The sequence below is a fragment of the Thamnophis sirtalis genome, unplaced genomic scaffold (genome assembly GCF_051295495.1).
Source record: "Thamnophis sirtalis isolate CommonGarterSnake01/CBP01778 unplaced genomic scaffold, rThaSir2_p1.2 scaffold_5, whole genome shotgun sequence".
NCBI classification, from domain to species: domain Eukaryota; kingdom Metazoa; phylum Chordata; class Lepidosauria; order Squamata; family Natricidae; genus Thamnophis; species Thamnophis sirtalis.
In genome coordinates this window covers 133,044,887-133,067,079 of record NW_028261385.1, presented here as the reverse complement: position 1 = coordinate 133,067,079, position 22,193 = coordinate 133,044,887, and the positions used below count along the sequence as shown (strand labels likewise).

At 41.8% G+C, this 22,193-nt stretch overlaps 1 protein-coding gene across 1 annotated transcript; it reads left to right on the top strand.

Annotated features, from left to right (window-relative positions):
• The first annotated feature begins 322 nt into the window (after positions 1 to 322).
• On the top strand, positions 323 to 15,686 carry SERPINE3 (serpin family E member 3). Its single transcript, XM_087716951.1, has 8 exons — positions 323 to 616; positions 2,670 to 2,903; positions 4,567 to 4,758; positions 7,372 to 7,570; positions 8,515 to 8,615; positions 11,146 to 11,232; positions 13,453 to 13,536; positions 15,643 to 15,686. Exons 1-8 carry the CDS (start codon positions 358 to 360, stop codon positions 15,684 to 15,686), a joined length of 1,200 nt encoding a protein of 399 aa, XP_087573077.1. The 5' UTR covers positions 323 to 357.
• The last annotated feature ends 6,507 nt before the right edge of the window (positions 15,687 to 22,193 follow it).

Sequence of the window (22,193 nt, the reverse complement as noted above, 5' to 3'; positions counted from 1 at the left end):
TATATGGTGAGAGCAGTGGTGGGATTCAGCCAGTTCGCACCAGTTCGGGAGAACCGGTTGTAAAACTTTCTGAGCAGTTTGGTAAATTGGTTGTTGGAAGAAATCATTAGGGCAGAGAACCGGTTGTTGAATTATTTGAATCCCACCACTGGGTGATAGTGTCTGTCTGCAACATATTTCTCATACAGGTAGTTCCCCTAACAGGGACCTGAGGAATTCAAAACAACATAATAGAATGTAGTCCAGTATTCTAAACATTAAATTAGAATGTAGTCCAGTTGTCATTATCTCTGAAATGGGCTATTCCTCTTGCTTGTTGCAGGAAAGGCTACCTTAGTAGTCCAGTCTTCTGCCTTCATGCTGCCTCTTTCCATCACCTCCTTTCTTCTGTTATTTTGTGTTCTGAATATTGGAAGCTGTGAGAGCTATAATGATCTGAAAAAGCTGGAAACAGAGTTTGCCCTCACTCTTTACCAAAAGCTAGCAGAACGTAATAACAGAACGAATCTTGTCATCTCACCAGCCAGCATTTCTTTTTCTTTGGGACTTCTGCAATTTGGAGCTCGTGAAAAAACCTTTGGACAACTGGAACATGCTTTGGGATACAGCTTTCGTGGTAAGGAATCTTCTGAGACATTCGTATTTAAGGAACACTGCATGTCATTATAGTGTCCATCCGAGAATTGTCATTTTTCTCCACTGTCAAAATCATATTAAAGCAAAACCGAGTACCCTTTGAACCTATGACTATGTTAGTTTTATGGCTTTATCTTTTTTGTAACATCTTGTCCGTTCAAAATCAGCCAGTACCAAAGTGTTACTTTTTAAATATTCTGCTTTTCTCATGCTAACGATTTTTTTTCATTCTTTGTTAAATCATGAAAAAGATTTTTTTTCCCCTGTAGAAACGTGCCCTTTAAAGTTTTGATGGGAATCTTACCCAAGAACTTCCAACAACTGGAGAGGATTGTTGTTGTTTTTTTAAAAAAAATAATTTTTATTGAACTTATTTAAACATTAAAAAAACAAAAAACAAATTTCCACTCATTATAGCGAGTCCATATCAGTATCATTAATATCATTCATATTTACCTAAGCTCTATTTCGGATTGTTTAAATCTAGTAGACTGCAGAGAGTCACTGGTCTCTTGTGCCCAGAACACTAGCTAGCTGGACATGGAATTATTACATAGGATCACACACACAAAAAAGAGACTTGGCATGTGCATCGATGTACTTTTAAATGCAATTGCTTTACAACTAAGGAAGTTGGGAAATACATAGAATGTCAGGGTAGTTTTAAAGATACATCTCCTTTTGGGTTCACCGACAAAAGGGCGAATGACAAAACGGAGCCCAACTAAACTGCGTCGCTGATGTCATCAACAGGGCGACAACAGCGTGGAGAAAGAAGCACGCTGTAAACCCTAAACCTAAACTTGACCCCTAATCCTAAACCTAACCTTAAACCTAACCCTTAACCTAACCCTAACCCTAAACCTAACCCTTAACCTAACCCTAACCCTAACCCTTAACCTAACCCTAACCCTTAACCTAACCCTTAACCTAATCCTAAACCTAACCCTTACCTTAAGTTAAATCGGCTTTCTTTCTCCGCGTTATTTAAAGCGCCCTTCTTTCTCTGCGCTGGCTGTTGTTGCTGCATTGATGATGTCAGCGACACGGTTTAGTTGGGCGCGGTTTTGTCGTTCGCCCTTTTGTCGGGTCACGCTCCTTTTGAAATGCAGACAGCACAAATGTTTGCTTTAATCCACAAAAACACCGAGATCTTAACTGTTGTTCTAATGGTTTAACTCAATCTATTGTTAAAGGGGAAAGAAATGACAAGGTTGATGGTTAATTAGCAGTTTTGAGAGTGCTTCCAAAAGCTTATGATTTCCGATATGAATTTAGTTACAAAGTCAATTCAATGTGACTTACAATAAATGCTAGTTTTCTCATAGCAAATACAAGCATTCCCCACTTAACAATTTCCTCCTCGAAGCAAATATAGAAAATAACAAGAAAATCTGCATCTCCTTATTCTTTACAACTTCTTAGTCATAGAAGCTTCAAAGACCGAGACAAATATTCAGAGATGGAGTGGTTGACAACTGATCAATCAAGGTGCGTCCAAGTGCAAAGGGATGAAGAATAGTAGGGGGATAGATTCAATTCTCTCTTCTTCTTCGTCTTCACTTAAGCTCCCCACCTCTTCTCCACTTGTTCTGGGGCAAATTTTGGGAGCACATTTTAGAGAGACCAACCCAAGGGAGATTGTTGAAGGAGCAGATATCCAATGTAGTCATTGTTAATGAACTGGGGGCAGAAGACAAGACCAGCAGTATTTTTTGGCTCTCTAACAGAGTCATCTAAATTCTAGCAAAATAGAACTTGTCTAGAGTTGTGCAGCGAATGTTTCTAGCATCTACTCTTGGTTCCAGTTCAACGCCTTCATTGGTAGGATTGCTACAATCCTAGGATTGGAGCAAAAAAGCAAGGATGTCAGAAGCTACAGGGAGAAGAGGAAAACTGTATAAGCTGCTATTATCCCCCTCCTACAGTATGACCTTCCAAAGATCATTCACATTTGAGTGGTGTGACTTTGTATCGTTATGATTTCTCCCCCTTGACTAACATCATAATACGAGGACATTTCTTGTTCTTAGATGAGAACATCCAGAACTTCTTGCACGCAGCCTACAGAGGAGGAATTAATTCCAACCAAAGTACTATAGTGCAATTGGCATGTACTCTCTTCGTTCAAGCTGGCATGCAGCTTTCACCTCAATTCATTCAGCAGGCTGCATGGTGGGGAAATAACACAGTGCAGCAAACCAACTTCAGCGATCCTAACAGGACCGAAGCACAAATTAGGGAATGGATTACCCAGAATACAGGAGGTAAGCATTTGAGAACCCCGTTGTTCTTTTTTTGCCCCTTTGCAATGCCCATAGTTTGCACCAGCTTTTTTGAGACGCTCAAGCACAGTGTAGCAAATGTGAAGGCAAGCAACATTTGAGTTTGCTCGCCCACTTTCTCCCAGGGCCTCTTTGGGCTGCAACCTGCTGAGGTTAGCAAAGACTGGTACGATTAGGAACCTTAGGACAGAAAGGTGTTGAAATATTTTATTGGTATGCCCTGGCTGTCTCCAGCTGAACCAAGAAACTGAAAATTTGAGAGCCATAAATCTTGCAAGCAAAGATGTAATCTTCTGCCTGGGTTCATATAATTGAGCCAAGGTGGCGCAGTGGTTAAATGCAGCACTGCAGGCTACTGCTAGATCAGCAGGTCAGCGGTTCAAATCTCACCGGCTCAGGGTTGACTCAGCCTTCCATCCTTCCGAGGTGGGTAAAATGAGGACCCAGATTGTTGGGGGCAATATGCTGACTCTTTGTAAACCGCTTAGAGAGGCCTGAAAGGCCTATGAAGCGGTATATAAGTCTACTGCTATATTCTGCTGGTAACCAAAGTTAACAGGCAAGGCAGTGTTTGACATCCAAATAAGAGACAAACAAGGTTTCGATGCAAACAGTACAGCTTAAAGTACATGGCACAGAAGGTAGATTATCATAGAGCTGTTTCAGCCTCACCCAGGCATACAAGAATGCAAATGTGTAGGAGTCCTTCGGGAGTGGGTGGCATACAAGACCAATAAACTCAAATGACACTGATTAGCCCTAATTTCCAGTATAGTTCTGCATTTATATTCGAAGAACAACAAGAAAATTGTCCCTTATTTGTTGTACATTTCCCCAGGGCCAATATCACTTATGTCCTGGACCTGATGAGAGAGATTGCTTCCAAAAACTAAATCAGTGATAGAGTATATACACAGTGCTCCAAATTTGGTCCCTGCTATTTTCAGCTAAAACACCTGGAGAAAATTATGAGATGGAGCATCCTATATAAACCTAATTGTTTGCCTAACCTTCTGTTTGGAGAATTGAATATAGAAGAATCAGGGGTTTGACAGAAACTCTCCAGAAACATCAAGATAAAGATTAGATTCTTTTTCTGCTATCTGACGTGTTGGAGGCTTTGTTTAGTTCGGCTAGATCAGTGGTCAGCAACCTTAAACACTCGAAGAGCCACAAGGGTCCTAACAGGAAGCCCCCCATTGAATTCTGGGGATGACCGGATGACAGGTTCCCCCATCATAGAGTCTTCTCCTAGCGCGGTGTCCTTTTTCCTCTACCTGTCCTCACTGAAAGCCATTGTGGCTTTCAATTGTGGAGTCAACCAGTGACAGGGAGCTGCAGCAGAGGGATGAAAGAGCCACATGCGGCTCTAGAGCCGCAGGTTGCTGACCCTTGGGCTTGATTTTCCAAAGGCAGTTTGCACTTAAAATACCAGCAATCTGGTGCATCTGAATAGTAAGGGTTCCACCTCCCCCAGATTGCAATTAAGAGGCCATTAATTTGTCATCAAATTCTTCTTTGTTAAGTCCTAAAAGCACACACAGTTGTTATTGTTTCTGAGTTAACATTTCAAACAGAAAATAGTAAATGTGTTACATTCATCTCTGTTAGTAGATTTCACTCTTTTGTTCTCTTCCCATTGCAGAAGCAAACTGCCTGTCCTTGGACATGACTGAGTCTCCCCTTAACCAGATAGCGGTGGTAAGCACCATGAACTTCAGAAGCACGTGGCAAAGGAAATTCACTTTCACACACACTCAAGCTTTGTCCTTTACCAGTCCAGATGGCATCACCTTGAAAGTCCCTACCATGTATCTCAGAGCGGAAGTCAATTATGGTAAGGATAACAGGAATGGGCTTTTTCTATATAGACAAGTTTCCCTCATGACAGAGAGAAAGATTCTAGAAGAAAAAGAGAAGCAACGTAGTATTAAGGACCCAGGAAGAATCAGGTTCAATTCCACCCGCAGCCAAAGAAGCTCACTGGGTAATTTTGAGTCTCTCTCTCTCTCTCTCTTTCTCAGTCCAACCAACCTCACAGGGTTGTTGTTGCAGGGAATAATGGGAGAGGGAGCATTGTGTTCACTGCCTCAAACTCCTGAAAGAATGCAAGTTATAAATCAAACAAACATAAAGACAAGTAAACAAGAAGCTTCAGAGAATATGCAGTAAAAGAAATCACACCAATATCTGAATTCTCTGCACTTGTGGAGGGGCGCATAGCAACTATCACATGTCAAATGCAGCTAGTCAAACAGTCCTAAACTGTTAAAATGTCATGTAAGAAAAAGTGGAGAGTTACACAGTGTTTTCCCTTTTCTGAGAAGTATACAGCCCACAGCCTTCTTGTCATCCCTTTTTTGTGTCGCTTCCAGTTTTCTCTTGCCAGTTGCCATTTAATGTATTTTTAGTTAAAAGCTAAATAATTGCTTCCCACATTCTGCTCATCCAGGCACTCAGGTTGACTAATGACATTTTAAATCACAATGCAAACATACTAAATAAGTGATAAATCCAGTTAACTATTAAAATCTTGGTGAAACAGATATACTTTTACAGATGACCTAAAACCAATGCTTCTCAGCTACTACAACGTTTAGACGAGTGGATTTCAGCATGTTGACTGGGGAACTCTGGAAGATGGAAGTCCACACACACAGCTTAAAGTTTCTGAGTTTGAGAAAAACTGATATAAATACTGATACAATGAGCACCCAATATAGTTTCCAAGAGAGTATGTTCCACAGACTTGCAGGAGAACAATGCACGAGAACGAATAGTTTATGGCGGAAATTATAAGTTTGATATATGTTCTGATTTTCATCCTGGCCCTAAACTTTCTGTACTAGTGGAAGCATACCCAAAATCCTGCTTAGCTCAGACTTGGTTTTGAAAGGTGGTCTTACTTAATACATTCATACTGTATATGCAACATTTATGACTGGTACTACCTAAACGTAAATTAGTGTAATATAAGAAATTGTGCTGCAATGTAGAAAGTTGTTGATTCCAGCTTCATTTCTACTATGAATTCAGTTGGCCACCTTTAATACATCCCTCTCTTTCAGTTCAGTTTCCATATTTGCAATAGGGAAATATTTCTACTAAAAGTATAGGACTCTAATGGGGATTTTTGCCCATATTTTGCTACATTTCACTGCTAGTGTAAAATGTGCCATCTGACTAAATGCAGTTGATGCTTTTTAAGAATATCACCCAGTTCATTTCTGTTTGGCATATGTCCATATGTACAAAATGTGAAATAATTTTTCAGATTATTTCTAAATACTACCTGTCAGCCCCCAGGCTGCCATTCAGGGGGAACCTGTCCATCACCATGCCTGCTCGGCCATGCTTACACGCCACTAACACTGCCACGTTGATGTTCACTCTCTGATGTCGATTGAGCCTATAGTTGCATGTGGCTCTTCTACTCGGGTGCGACCGCCTATTCTGATGTAACTCTTTTGCTGGGATGCGGCTAACCAGGAAAGATGACACTGAGTGGGGGTGTGGCTGAGGGGGTGGGTCATGGTGATTGGTGACGGTGGGTGGGTGTCATCTGGGTGGAGTTGTGGGTGGAGCTGGGTGGGGTAATGGTATATATATGGTATGGTATATAGCACAAATGCAACACACACACACACACACACACACACACACACACATATTGCATTTGCGCTGATAAATAAATAAAGGGAGACTAGTATAGATCTATTTCAAGCTATTTAGCTCTCATCAGCTAGCCATACCCTTACTGGGAATCGAACCTGGGCTATATTACATATCAGGCAGTTATATTAGCCACTAAGCGACAGGCTCTCTTCCTTTATCAGCTAGGCCAGGGAAATAGGCATGTATTGTGTCACAACCCCTGGTATGCTCAAATATGGGAGGAAGCATACTGCTTCCTTTCTCTGTCTATCGGCTCATCACAAGAGACCATCACGACAGAAAGCCATTATTTTTACTGCTGCCTTTGTATATATGGGGGATGGTGTTAACTTGGTTAGAACTGACTTGGATTTGATTACCTTTGTATCATTGTCATTTAGTGCTGGTTATCACGTAGTTTCTTAGATAGAGATAAAAGTTTTTCACCAAACTGAATCTCTGTTTGTATGCAACGTGAATGCCGGAACGTGACACTACCAATTTTTGAAGCATTATTTTAAAATCCAATAAATATGCAAATAATGGTCTGTGACAAGAAATATTTGGGGGGGGGGGAGGCTTTCAGTCTGTTTAGTTACCTTGATGCAATTGTTAATTTAAAAATCTGAATAAAAATGGCTTTTGAGAATGTTCAGAACTATACACGTATAGCTCATAAACCCTTGTTGAATAGTGTTCTGCAGCTGAAATATCCCTCCTCAGAAGGACTTTCTGAAATTACTGAAAATCTTGGTATGTTTGTTAATAGTACACCACTGGTTTTTTTGACCTGCAGGTGAATTCCTAGTGGGCTCCCTGGATCAGATCAGTGTGGTTGAAATACCTTATCTGGAGGAGAAGGTTAGCATGTTTGTGGTGCTTCCATCCAATAGGAGAACCTCTCTAGCCAGGATTGAGACTTACCTCTCGGCTCAAACCTTCTCTCTGTGGTCCAGCACCTTGAGAAGAACAGCAATGGATATCTTTCTCCCTAGGTAAACAATCAGTGTACATCCAGTTGCTTCAACATTTGGATCTCCGCTCGTGTGTTGCTGTGTGTGTAACAGGCAGGGGTGGGATTGAAAAATTTTAGCAGTTCCCTGCCCGGTTGCTGGGTGAGTGTGGCCATGGGGCGTGGCCCAGTCAGCTTCCTGTACCATGGCAACTGGGCGTGGGCTTTTTTACCCTCCATAGGCTGTGGAGGTGTTCCTGGAGCCTCCAGGAGGGTGAAAACGGTCTCCCGCGGTCTCCAGAGGTCTTCCGGGGGCCCTCCAGAGGCTGGAAACAGGCCTGTTTTTGGATTTCCAGTGGGCCCATTTTTCGCTCTCCCAGAGCCTCCACGAGTGCCCTGCACTTACCTGCCATGATGAATGGGCCGTATGGAGACTCCTGGGAGGGATGGGGCAGGGTGAGTGGGGTCAACCATTTCTTGTAACTACCAGTTCAGAGAACCAGATTAAAATTAACATCTGGTTTGCCTGAACCGGTCCAAACCAGCTGAACCCCACCCCTGGTAACAGGCACAAACATGACTTTAGACAAAATGCCATGGCTATGGATATGAAATATGGTTGGAAAGAGGAGAGGACACAGCCATATCATCTGGATCTGTGCTGCCTAAAACCTTAAGTGTAGAAATCCAGGGATAAGAAATGAGTACAAAAGCAAAGGCATGCTTTAAGCCCTAGAAACAGAATGAGAATGCACAACCTGTTCTTGTAAATATGCAAAATTCAGCATGGACCACGTGCTTTTGAAACGTTGCTCCATGGCAATCCCCATCATATCTCATTCTTAGACATGCTAAGTAGATCTAAGTAGGTCTGCTGGAAGGTGATTTTCACTAAGCCCTGGAGAGGCCATATGTCACCTAGTCCATAGAGGAATTGCACTGAAAATAACATAATATATTTAGAGTGTTCATCTATCACCTTTCCAGGTTCAAAATTCAAAACCACTTGGATTTAAAGAGGATTTTGCCTACATTAGGAATTACAGACATGTTTGAGCAAACAGAAGCCAATTTTAAGGGTATTTCAGGTAAGCTTGCCTATACAACTTTTTCAGGTCAAATGCCATATGCAACTTTGAAGGCTTAGGAGCGACAGTGTAAAAAATAGGCAGGATCACAATGAAGAAAGGAAAAAGGATCTAATTTTAATGAAAGATAAAATAAAATAATACAATAATCTCTTTTACATTTAAAGTTTTCCCTCTTCTGTTGAAAATTACAATTCATTGGAAACTTTTGGAAGATCTTAGGAGTTATATGCATTATGTTAAACTAAGGACTCAAATTATAGATTCTGCTCTGTGGCAATGATTCAGTAGTGGGTTGCAGGCGGTAGACCCCGGTACGGGTGTACCGGAACCTGCCCGGAGCACCGGATACCATTCCGGTACGGTGCTCCGGAGAGCCCACTCACCCTTCTGAGCGCCTTACTGGTCTTTTAAGTCTTCAGCGCTTCCACGCACAGCACATGCAGCGCCTGCGCAATGGTCTGCTGAGCAGCTGGAGCGTTGTGGAGGCTTGTGGAAGTGGTAAGACGCACGCGCACGCTGCGTGCATCCATGTGGACGATGCCCAGCCCGTTCCAACCGTACCGGTTGGAATGGGATCCGGAACCCACCACTGCAATGATTCATCACAAAATATCTTCTAATAGGAGTTTTGGGTCTATAAAACCATTTTTCTAATCAGGGGTGGATATGGATTATTTCTGGAGCAAGAATGTACCTTGTACTCTGTCTATTTCACACAATGCTTAATTCGGGACTCTGTCACCTAAAATGTTTTGCCATGAAGTTTACAAATCACTTCATTTATCATGGCTGACTTATTTATTTATTAAATCGATTTATAGGCCACCCAATCCCGGAGGACTCCTTATCCTAGAAGTGCATTCAAAAGTACATTTTTTTTGTGTCTTTACTTGTATACAACCCTATAATCCGTTTTTATCAGGGTGCAGTTGGGGTGACTGAATGGAATGCATTTACAGGCTGGATGCCCTTCCTGATGCCTACACAGAGTTCACAGCAGATATGTTCTCTTTGTGCCCCAATAGAGAAACATTTGTCACTGCCTAGGTTTGAACTCTCAGTCTCCTAAGTGTGAGGCAAGTGTCTTCACCGCTAGGCCACCACGCAGTTCATTCAAAAGCCACAATATTGGTGTAAAAATGAAAAACCTTCCATTGAAAAGCCCTATGTAGATCTTTAATATCAGGAGAAAGAATAAGTAAAATTGATAAAGTTATTTTGGATAAGAATTGGTGTTTTTTTTTTTGGTAAGCATAAAGTAAGGGTAAGGATGGTCTTTTTAGTAAGGACAGTTTTATATTGGAGGACTTCTTCAGTCATATTTGATGTTGGAAGAGTTATGAGTGACTCAGTTCTCCTTGCAATTCATGTATTCATTAATGGATGGGCTCCACTTCACTGAGGATACTTACTAAATTTATAGATGGCATTAACGTTATAATTTCTTTCCAAAAATTAAATTATCTAGAAACACTCTCTTTTCCACAGGCTTTTATTTCATTTTGTCAAACTGTCAAACAATACCCACCTGCCTTTGTACATTTTGACTGAGTGCTCTGATAGTTGTCTTCTTTAAAAAAAAAATTTTAATACATTTTATTTTGTTTGTACAAACTTCACATCTTTGCAACACATTACATTTTTTTACCTATCTGTTGTGTCTGTTTTATCTATACCAATAAATCTTTTTTTAACTATGACTTCATATATTTGTGCATTTACATTATTTCATATTTTTTTCATTCTATATATAATATTCTATATGTTCTATGTATAGCAGTTTTTACTACATTTATGTCATTTTGTAAAGTATATAATGTATTAAATCTTTTTAAACTATGACTTTATATATTTGTGCATTTACATTATTTCCTACATTTTTTTCATTCTACATGTAATATTCTATATACTCTTATGTGTGTGACCCGGCAAATGCGTGCCCGACAACAGCACGGCGACAAAACTGCGGCAATAAAACCGCGACATCGACAGCGCGCCCACAAAGGCGCGCCGACAAAAGAGCGGTGACAGAAGCGCGATTACGGTTAAGGTAAGGGTTAGGGTAAGGGTTAGGTTCAGGGTTAGGGTTAGGTTTAGGGTTACCTTTAGGGTTACCTTTAGGGTTAGGGTTAGAGCGCGCTTCTGTCGGCGCGCTGTTGTTGGCGCGCCTCTGCGCTCATTCATCGGTGTGATTTTGAACTCGTGGTTTTTTCCCGCGGTTTCGTTGGCGCGCTTTTGTCCAGCGCGCATTTGTTCGTGAACCTTCTATGTGTAACAGGTTTTACTACATTTATGTCATTTTGTGTAATATTTATTTGCTATAGTCTATCTCATATTTCAGTCTTTTAATCCTTTTCTGGTTTTCTCTATTGTTTTGTTGATCTTTCTTTTTTGCTTTCCTGCTTTCCCCCTCCTGATAAGTTGTCTTCTAGTACCTGAAAGACAGAAATCTTTCCTGAGCAGTTTCTTCTTTTAAAAAGTTGTTTTGGCTTTGCGCTGGCAAATAATAACTGATTTTGTTTGTTAGAACAAGGAGGTCTTTATATCTCGGAGGTTGTCCACAAAGCAAAGATTGAAGTGACAGAAGATGGTACAAAAGCCTCGGGCATTACAGGTAAACCAGGGAGAATTAATGCATGAATCTGGAAAACAAGCAAATGGTTTATTAATGAAACAGCACTTGTAATACAAATTATTATTTTATAATCCAACAAATAAAGCTCCTTGGGGGGTAATCCATTTGCCCACAGGAAATTTTAAAATAGCTTAACCCCGTGGCACGACAAAACCACGCTCGACTAAGCCGCGCCCGACTAAACCGCGTCGCTGACGTCATCAACAGGGCGACAACAGCGAGCGCGGAGAAAGAAGGGCGCTTTAAATAGCGCTTTGAAAGCAAGCCGATTCAACTTAAGGTAAGGGTTAGGTTTAGGGTTAGGTTTAGGGTTAGCTTTAGGGTTAGGTTAAGGGTTAGGGTTAGGTTTAGGGTTAGGTTAAGGGTTAGGATTAGGTTTAGGGTTAGGTTAAGGGTTAGGTTTAGGGTTAGGTTTAGAGTTAGGTTAAGGGTTAGGTTTAGGGTTAGGTTTAGGTTTAGGGGTTAATTTTAGGCTTAGCGTTTACAGCGTGCTTCTGTCTCCGCGCTGTTGTCGCGCTGTTGATGACATCAGCTACGCGGTTTCGTCGAGCACGGTTTAGTTGAACGCGGTTTTGTGGTGGAATGTTATTATCAACCATGCACCTGTGACATTGGGAACAGATCTTGTTTTCCATGTCATATCATGACTTGCAATTTGCTGCTTGGCAGCAAAGAGGAAGCAAACTTTCATATCTAGAAAATTCAGCTGTGCTGCATCAAGGTTTATCATTGACAAGTTTGACACCTCTTAAAAAACCATATTTTTCATATTGACTTTCCCTAGACGTTAACATTTTTTCTTTTATCTGCTTAAATTTTATACTGCTGTTTGAATAATTGCTATGATGTACACCTCAGAATTTCTACAGCGAGAAACAATATACACATAATTGTAACAATCCCAAGAATAACAAGAAAAAAGAATTCCCAGTCAGCAGGGTCAAACTTGCAGATTTCACAAAGTTGTACTCTGGAGGGAGGCGAGAGGGAGAAAACCATGCTAGAGGCGGCACCTAATAATTTCAAGTCGTTCAGAAATGGGCTGCAGTGAATCCCAATCACATAGATTGGCAGCTTACAGTAAGGCTTATTCTGTCCTCATTATATATACTACTAGCTGATAACCCAGCATTGCCCAGGCATTTATTTATAGGGCGGAAATGTCTAGACTCTAGACCAAACATAATTACCCTATCAGAAGGATTTGGGAAAACAGAGTTTGTGGAAAGACAGATAAGACAAAATCGGTGGTGGTGGTGGAAATCCCTCAAACTAATCCAACAATGATTTAGCATATGCTGTAAGACGTGATGGATGGAATCGGAGACAAGGTGATGTAAGGCTGGCCTGGAAAGACAAAGAAGAATGTCTTGGATTGCAAAATTCTGTTACTGATCCAACTTCTTACTGTCATTAGGACTTAGCTATTTTAATTCCCTAGTACAGGGAGTCCTTGACTTACAATAGTTTAGTGACTGTTCATTGTTACAATGGCACTGAAAAAAAGTGACTTATGACTGTTTTTCACACTGTTGCAGCATCCCCATGGTCACATGATAAAAATTCATATGCTTGGCAACTGGTTCATATTTATGATGGTTGCAGTGTCTTGGAATCGGTATTCAGCAGGTTCTGACCAGTTCTGGAGAACCAGTAATGGAAATTTTGAGTAGTTCGGAGAACCAGTAAATCCCACCTCTGACTGGCCCCGACCCCATCTATTCTCTGTCTCCCCGAGTCCCAGCTGATGGGGAGGGAATGGGGATTTTTCAGTAACCTTCCCCTGGAATGGGGAGGGAGTGTAGATTTTACAGTATCCTTCCCCTGCCACGCCCACCATGCCACGCCCTCCAAGCCACACCCTCATAACCGGTAGCAAAAATTTTTGAATCCCACCACTGATGTAATCATCTTTTGCAACCTTCTGACAAGCAAAGTTAATAGGTAAACCAGACTCACTTAATAACCGTGTTATTAATTTAACAACTGTAATGTTTCACTTAACAACTGTGGCAAGAAAGGTCATAAAATGGAGCAAAACTCACTTAACAAATATCTCACTTAGCAACATAAATTTTGGGCTCAATTGTGGTCATGAGTTGAGGACTACCTGTATTTAGTTTTACTTTCCGTTGGATATTTGAAATTGAACAAATGTAAATAAATTCACCGATATTCACCAATTGTTTTATATCGCAGCTATGGTGTTGTTAAAAAGATCCAGAGCGCCTGTCTTCAGAGCTGACAGACCTTTTAATTTCATTCTCAGGCAAGCCAGAACAGGTAAACATGGATTATTTTAGCCCTAAGAAAACATTATTATGATAGCAAAATATTGCTGATTTTTTTATATGTTAGTAGTTTGACATTTCATTAAGCAAAGTTCTCTTATTTTTTAAATGTATTTGTTAAATGTATTTGCTCATCTTAAATATTTGGCTATGGGCAACTAACAATTAAAAACAAAATAAAAACAGTCAGCAAAATTATAAATAAAATAGCAGCTGAGCATCAACACCAAGAGTCACCACCAATCAATACAACCATCAAATGGGTTCACCACAAGGACGTGCAGTCAGGGGAGGCAGGGTCTCACCACTGTCATCATGAAAAAGAAAAAGAAATTTAAAAGGAAAAAGGCAGAGGTAGCTGCTGCCAGAGTCACAGTGGATGACTCTGCTTAGTGCTTAACTGCAGGGGGAGGCGAGAGAACCATGTGCCTCCTTTAGACTATCGTTATGATCACTTGAGCAGAGTTAAGCAAGGGTTAAAAGGTGAAAAATTCCTTATGCAAAGGAGGCACGTGGTTCTCTCGCCTCCTGTAGAGGGCGGTTTTTAGAGAGGATTTTTAGAGGCTCTGGGATCAACTAGCTCAGTCTGACCTCAGAGCTCTTGCCTTTCTCCTTTCACATTTTTTTTTCTTTTCTTTCACTGCACCAAAGTGTTGAAAGTACCACTACTAATTTGTTTGACTAAAGCCAAACAAAATCAGAGTTTGTCTTTGTTATTATTATATCTGGCTCACTTATACGGCACATATTTTTCGGACATTTCTTCCTTCACGCTGCATTTTTTCTCCCCCTCGGGGTATTTTTATGATCTCTTTTTTCTTTTAGTAATTGTGAATTCTGACTGTTCCATTCTAACACTTGTGTTTAAAATATCAGAACTTTCTTCGCAACATGACTCCCATTTACTCCATTGGCCACAAGCAGAGGGAAGCAATCTGCAAGAAAGAAACATACTGTTGATTTATACCACTCTTTGTAACTATGCAGTTGTTAAAACTTTCAACTTTGCACAGCTTAAGACTTACATTTAAACAGGAATGTGTGGGGCGGAAAGAGATAATTGGCCTCACCCATCCTAGTCAATCCACCATGGGCGTCCCTCCCCTGCCACTCCTCCCCCTCTGTTCCTCCCCTACCACCTCACCCCATGTGATTCGCCATGAGACAAATTGCCATGGCTGATTCACCATGTGGGACAATTAGCCATGCATCCTGGCAGTCAATTCACGTGCGGAGGGTTGGGCCTCTGCCTTCCATGGACCTGGTGGGCAGAAATCGCGCTGTGTGGGGCAGGCAGTGCCGAGAGGGAGGGGATATGGCGGTTGCTGTGCAGGGCAACTGGTGGTCGCTCCTTCTCCCTGGCACTTGGCGCTCGCTCACTCACTCGCTCTCTCTCGCTCTCTCTCTCTCCCTACCTACCTACCTACCTACCTACCTCTCTCTCTCTCTCTCTCTCTCTCTCACTCTCTCTTTCTTTCTTCTTTCCCACCTGACTCGGTGGTTTCTTTCTATTAGCTATGTTATAAAAAATACTAATAGCATTCTCTTATTAAAGTTGTAGACATCTTATTTTTCAACTTCCACTATTACTAACTTCCAACTGTGGTGAATGTGGCTCGCTAATTTCCTGTTTCTCAACCATGGCAACTTTTAAGATGCATGGACTTCTACTCCTGGAATTCTCCAGGCAGTTGCTAAGATTGAGAACCGCTGCCCTAACTGTTTACATAAAATCATTCTGTTTAATCAAAGCGCCTTTCTCAACTTGCTGTCTTCCCCAGATATTGGGGCTATATTACCTAACCAAGTCAGCCAGTTAGCGAAGATTATAAAAGAAAAGAATCCATTGACGTTCTTACTTTGCTATAAGCCAGGGGTCACCCAACCCCCAGTCCACAGCCCAGTACTGGTCTGCGACTCATTGGAAAACAGCAGTGAAGCTCTATTTGCACAAGTGGCGTGCATGTGTGCAAAACCATCTCCTCTCCCCTCCTGCTACCACTGTCGCTGCCAGTCCGCAGAGCCAGAATGGTTGGGGACCATTGCTGTAGGCAATATGTCTAAACTGAGGCTGAACTGAATCTTTTTTTTTTTACAGGTTCAATTCTGTTTATAGGAAGACTTACAAATCCTACACTCTAAACTTAAAATTAATCCATCTACTGGTCTACTTTTCCAAAGCCACTGAGGCAATGCTGTACATATCTAAGTAGCAGGTTTGATCTTGGATTTTTTCTTTCTTTCAATGAACCTGTAATCCCTTGCATCGGGGTGGAGTCAGGGTGACTGAACAGAGGTCAAGTGTTTACTGACTGGAAGCCCTTCCTGACACCTACATGGAGTTCACAGCAGACAATGACTTGCGCAAACAGAGAGAAATATTTGCCACCACCTAGGATCCAACGCACAGCCTCCTAATTTTGAGATGACAGCTCCACCTCTGGGTTGCTGCCGGCATTACTGGCAGTTTGGGGCGTACGCGATTTTACATTACTACTGGTTCGGTCCGAACTGGTAGGAACCTACCTCTGCCTCTTGGCCACCACGCCAGAGGTGGTATTCAGCAGGTTCTGACCAGTTCTGGAGAACCAGTAGTGGAAATTTTGAGTAGTTTGGAGAACCGGTAAATACTACATCTGACTGACCCTGCCCCCATCTATTCTCTGCCTTCCGAGTCCCAGCTGATCGGGAGGAAATGGAGATTTTGCAGTAACCTTCCCCTGGAGTGGGGAGGGAATGGAGATTTTATAGCAGTGTTTCTCAACCTTGGTAACTTGAAGATGTCTGGACTTCAACTCCCAGAATTCCCCAGCCAGCATTCGCTGGCTGGGGAATTCTGGGAGTTGAAGTCCGGACATCTTCAACTTGCCAAGGTTGGGAAACACTGTTTTATAGTATCCTTCCCCTTGCCACGCCCACCAAGCCAAGCCACACCCACTAAGCCACGCCCACAGAACCGGTAATAAATTTTTCTGAATTCCACCATTGCACCACAACATTCACATTTCATCTTGGAATATCCAGAGGAAATTATGGGAACAATACATCATAATAGTTTTTTGAGGGGAGGGGGTGGGTAGCTTCAGAAACCACGAAAATGATGTCTCTAAAGTCTGCATCCCCAAAACTTGGATATAGCACACAGAAGTTTTCCAAAGTTTTCAACACATTGTAATTCTAATGTGCTGGTAGGACAAAACATTTGAAGTTAATAGTTGCATCTGATTATTTTTAACTAAATGTGTATGTTCAGGACAAATTTGGTTTGGTCTGAATCTACACATTTTCATAGCCAAAAATGAATGCTAAGAATAGAGGAATGAGGGATTTTTCTTAGGAAAACGATGCTGACAGTTTTCCCTTCAGAGTTGTTTCTCAGCTCCAGTAAAACAAATGGGAAACTCCCATTGCCAATGAAATGAATCTAGAGATAGGTCAGGCTTAGGTCTAAGTGAACGTGTGGCCAAAAACTAATGCTAGGGATAGATTCTTAGTGGTTTTCTAAGGAAAGTGACATAGATAGCTTTTCATCCGGACTTCTTTGTGGACCATAATAAAACACATCGGGAAAATCCCATTGCCCATGAAAATGAAAGATAGGACTAGGGATAGGCTTAAGGTTCGGTCTATTTGCAGTCATGATTATAAATATTGGTAGGGATATATTCTTAGCAGTTTACCAACAAAAGAAATGGTGTCAGCTTTTTGTTCGGAGTTATTACTGGACCACAGTAAAACAAAGAGGAAAAATCCCATTGACAATGAAAATGAATCTAAGGTTAGGGTTAGGGTTTGGTCTATTTGGAGTCATGGCTAAAAACTAATGCTAGGGATAGAATTATAGAGGTTTTCTAAAGAAGGCAATCTTGGTAGCTTTTCATATTTCATACGAAAGGGCAATGCTGATGTCTATTTGGAAAAAAAAGTTTCATACTCCTAACTAAAGGTTACTCTCCAATCAGGGGTGGGTTCCTGCCAGTTCTAACCTCTTCTATAGAAGAGATTCCACAAATCTACAGTGCCGTTTAGAACCGGTTCCAGCTCCCTCCCCCCGCCCATCCGCACATCATCAAGATGAAGAGCAAGAGCAGGAATTCTGGGAGTTGAAGTCCACAAGTCTTAAAGCTGTCAAGTTTGAACACCTCTGTTTTTTCTAAAGGGTTAGGAGTGCAAGGGTCTTGTAACTTGACAGCTTTAAGACTTGCGTGCTTCAAATGCCAGAGTTTCTGAGCCAACATTTTGGTTGCTAAGCAAGAGCGTTGTTAAGTGAGTTTCACATTTTACAAGTTGGCCATGCCCACCCAGTCACATGACTGCCAAGCCACTCCCATCCAATCACATGACTGCCAAGCCACTCCCACCTAGTCACATGGCTGGCGAGCCACTCCCACAAATCAGGCCACACCTACAGAAGAGGTTCTAAAAAAAATTGAAACCCACTACTGTCTCCAATGCTTATATAATTTGGGTTGTTATTGATGGTGTTTGCAGATTAAAGTCTACTATTTGAACGGATGTTGATGATAGTGCATTATAGACTTATTTTTGAATTACCTTGATTAGCCAATGTGAGTTTGTAATAATTCTGATGCTGTTTATTTTTTTTTTGGGGGGGGGGAATCTGGGTAGATGGGTGATGATACAAATCGAATGAATGTATGGATAAATGAATAAACTTGATCCAAGAAATTTCTTCAGGCTTGTAAGCCATTTTGCATATTCATAAAATCGATCAGGGGCATGTGACCTTCTTAACAAATGTCATGACTTAACACTGTGACTCTGGGTCAGTTAGTCATAAACTGAGGACTATCTGTATTATAATGTCAACATAATGCAGAGCATAGCTTTTATAGCCTTATTCCTGTACTTGTTTTCTTGTACAAAACATTTCCTCTCCTTACGTTCAGCATGAGGTAAAATACATTTTAAAATAAAACAAATTATTTCATTCTTACCGAAGAAATATATTCAAACAACTATTCCGTTTCCCTGAAAATAAGACCTCCCCAGATAATAAGCCCTCCCTGAAAATATTGCAACACAGCAGCAGCCATGAGGTGACCACGCTTGTTGCCTCCTGCACCTCAAAAATAATAATAAAATAAGAAATAAAAAAAAGAAATAAGGCCAAGTGCTTATTTCGGGGGTCAAAAGAAAATAAGACCTTGTCTTATTTTCGGGGAAGCACAGAATCTTTTGAAAGAGCAGGAAAGGTAACCTAATGGTGAATTCACTTTTATTCAGTGCTGCAAAAGAGGCCACTTACAAGCATGAAATGATTTATAGCAACTACTACACAGACTCATGAACCCTACATAAGACGACAAACCTACACCACTTTTATAAAATCTAACAAGCTTGATTTAGTTACATAGCATAGTCTCCCTCCCTCCTTCTCCCTCTCTCTCCCTCCCTCTCTGTAAAACTTCCAGGGTGAATAAACTCAGGATCTAATTTAAGACGGATAAGGCTAATAGGTTCATTTATTCTTCACTTTTGTGCCATTGGGAATGCCTGGCCTTAACATCAGCTGGTGTTAAGTACTTTCTCTTATGAGGAACAAACCTAAAGCCAGAATACCCAATAAAGAAGCTGTCTCAGGGATTTCAGGGTCAGCCAAAAATACACTGCAATGAGTTAGATTTCTGTTCTGACCCCCCTCGTCCCACACCAAAACACTCCAAGCCAAAGATACTTTACGGAATTTATTCACAGACAGGTCCTTGGCAGCAAACCGGCACAGATAAGCCCTGGCAGCAATCCAGCCTGCCAAGCTCACAATACTGTTCGTCAAACATTAGTTAATGCGTTGACTTCTGCAAAAAGGGCGTGTGCACAAGCCGTCCTTTTATAGTCTGGAGAGGAGCCTAATGACCACCAGCTGAGTGCAATTACCCCCTGTAACTGTGCAACTGTTCCTGACGCCTATTAGCTCTTCGGTGCCGGGCATCCAGGAACAACTCATTGTTGGCGTTCGGATCACTCTCCCTTGTCTCCTCCCCACTGGTCCAAGGCTCAAGCGCCTCCTGATGGCCAACTAGCCTCTCTGTGCCCTGCTCGGAGTCAGAACCCTGTCCAGGGTCCTCCACATCCTCCAGAGTCGACTCATAGGGCCCCTCGCTGTCGGAGTCTGGTGGCAGCTCCAATGGCTCCTGCTGGGCCACAACAGATTTCCATATATTTTTTTTAGAAAGGACAATGATGTTTACTGGAACAATTTGTTTCCTCCTCTTGCTGCTTCAGCAGAGTGCTGTAGTAACTCTTTTTTAATGTGATTTTTCAAGAAGGGGGGGGGCTCCTTAAGAATTAGATCAAAAACACCAAGGAAGGCAGTTGCCTGCACAGCAATCTCGAAAGGATTCCCGTTCAAGCCTAAGATTCAGACCTTAATGTCAGCATGCCCTTCCAAGGTTTTTGCAAGTCAATCTGATGGAGGAGAAAATCTCCCGGGCTTTCCAGAACCTTAATATCCCACAGAATATCAATCCGGCTGTTTTTCAATTGGGGAAAATGGAGATAGTTTTGGGAATCCAACAACTATTTTGCATATATTATAAAATCCGAATATGGGCATTATATGTCGCATGCACACGTACACTCTCAACCCCTTCCCCTCCTGACTTTTACACCAGGTCTAGAATGAGCTGGAAAGGACCTTGGAGGTCTTCTAGTCCAGCCCCCTGCTGAAGCAGGAGAACCATCTTCAGATCTTTTTAACCATCTCCTCATGCAGAAGTCCTGGAAACCCGACAATTCTTTTATAAGAAGCTTCCACTTGGCTTAATCATAAACGCCACAACAGATGGTATTTGGAGTTTTAATGATGTTTGCTTTGATTTGGGGGAGAGGAGGAGGAGAGGGCATTATGTTTTTAGGCCACTGCATAAAAAAGAGAGAGAGCTAGTCATTCTTTAGTGTCCTAAGCTTCACAAAACAGGTTAGATATATAGATGTTGAGACTGGAAAAAGTTCAGAGAAAAGCAACTAAGATGATCAAAGGCCTGGAGACTGTTGGAGGAAATGTCCATCTGGGTTCAGCTGGTTTAATGGTGGACAGGATCACATGGCTTGAGCTCCTGAACAGAAAAGGTGATCACATGCTTCCAGATGTTGGATAAAGAAGAAAAGAGAGGAAAAAAGGTGCTTGCTGAGAGTTCCTGAGTTTTTTATACTCTGTTCGGCCCCACTTCTCTATTTCCTGTTCCTGTGTAAGAAATGTATTCCGATTGGTTGTCATACTCCCAGGGGTGGGGTGGGTGGGTGTCTTAGCTAGCTTTGTAGGTTGTGTCTTTTGAGTCCCAAACTTGGTTGAATTCCCAGATGCCATATGGTGTTTCCGTAGAAGGCTAATCCTACCTTTGTTAAGTAGAGTAGAGTAGCCCAGGACCCCCTAATGGCCCATTGACAAAGGTGGGGGCTACTAAGAGTGAGTCTGTTTCCTGCCTAAGAACATGTTTCTCAATTTCTTATCCAGGGAAATATAATCTTCTGCCTTTTCAATATTTCCTAGGATATTTCATTTTTCTAGGGGTGGGTTTTAACTTTCTACAAGACTTTCTACTGATGAAAGAAATGTCCTTCTGGGTTCAGCTCCAAGTGTGGAAAAAGACACTGGAGACATGGAGGCTGCTTGGAAAGATGGTTTATTGTTGGACACGGCCACATGGCTTGAGCCCTGAACAGAAAAAGTGATCACATGCTTCAATGTTGGTGGAGAAGAAGAGAAGGGCCGAGGGAGGGGCTTGCTAGGCTTTTTATAACCTGTTCAGTCCCACCTCTCTGTTTCCTGTTCCTGTGTAAGAAATGTATTCTGATTGGTTGTCAGACTCCCATAGGGCCATGCCGGGGCAACTCTCTGGGCTGTTTTGAATCCAGGTTTAGTTGAGTTCTCAGATGCCATGTGGTCAGTTGAGTAAAGGACCAATATTATCATGCCTTTACTCCCATCCCCCCTGGGACTGCAGTGGAGAAGTCTTTATTATGTAAAAGGGACTAGCTTGGCCTTCTTAATGGCCCATTAACAGTGGGGATGGGCAACTATTCTGTCTTTTAAAACATGTTTCTTTCTTTTCATATCCAGAGAAATATTCTGCCTTTTCAATATTTCCTAGGATATTTCATTTTTCTGGGAGAGGGCTGGATGATAACTTCCCACACTACAATAAGAAGACCGGCTGCAGGGTTTGGCTTTGGCTAGCTAGCCTAAAGGAAAGAAGAACTGGGAGTGACATGATAGCAATATTCCAGTATTTGAGGGGCTGCCACAAAGAAGAGAAGGTCAAATTATTTTCCAAAGCACCAGAGGGCAGGACAAGAAACAATGGATGGAAACTAATCAAGGAGAGGAGCAACCTGGAATTGAGGAGAAACTGCCTAACAGTGAGGACAATTAACCAGTGGAACAACTTTGCCTTCAGAACCTGTGGGTGCTTCATCACTGGAGGTTTTGAAGAAGAGATTGGACAGTCACTTGTCTGAAATATTATAGGTTCTCCTGCTTGAGCAGGGGGCTGGACTAGAAGACCTCTAAGGTCCCTTCCAGCTCATTAATTCTATTGTTATCTATTTTACTGCATCATCTCGGTAAAATCTGTCTCATCCTTGATCTCTCTTCTACCTGTCGAAGACGCGAGGGAAAATCTGCGA

Bases quoted from the DNA above. Each gene is read 5' to 3' on its own strand.
- SERPINE3 (XM_087716951.1), top strand. From the start codon at position 358: ATGCTGCCTCTTTCCATCACCTCCTTTCTTCTGTTATTTTGTGTTCTG. The intron at 8,616-11,145 runs GTAAGCTTGCCT...TTTGTTTGTTAG, and splicing joins CAATTTTAAGGGTATTTCAG to AACAAGGAGGTCTTTATATC. The intron at 13,537-15,642 runs GTAAACATGGAT...TTTTTTTTACAG, and splicing joins TCTCAGGCAAGCCAGAACAG to GTTCAATTCTGTTTATAGGA.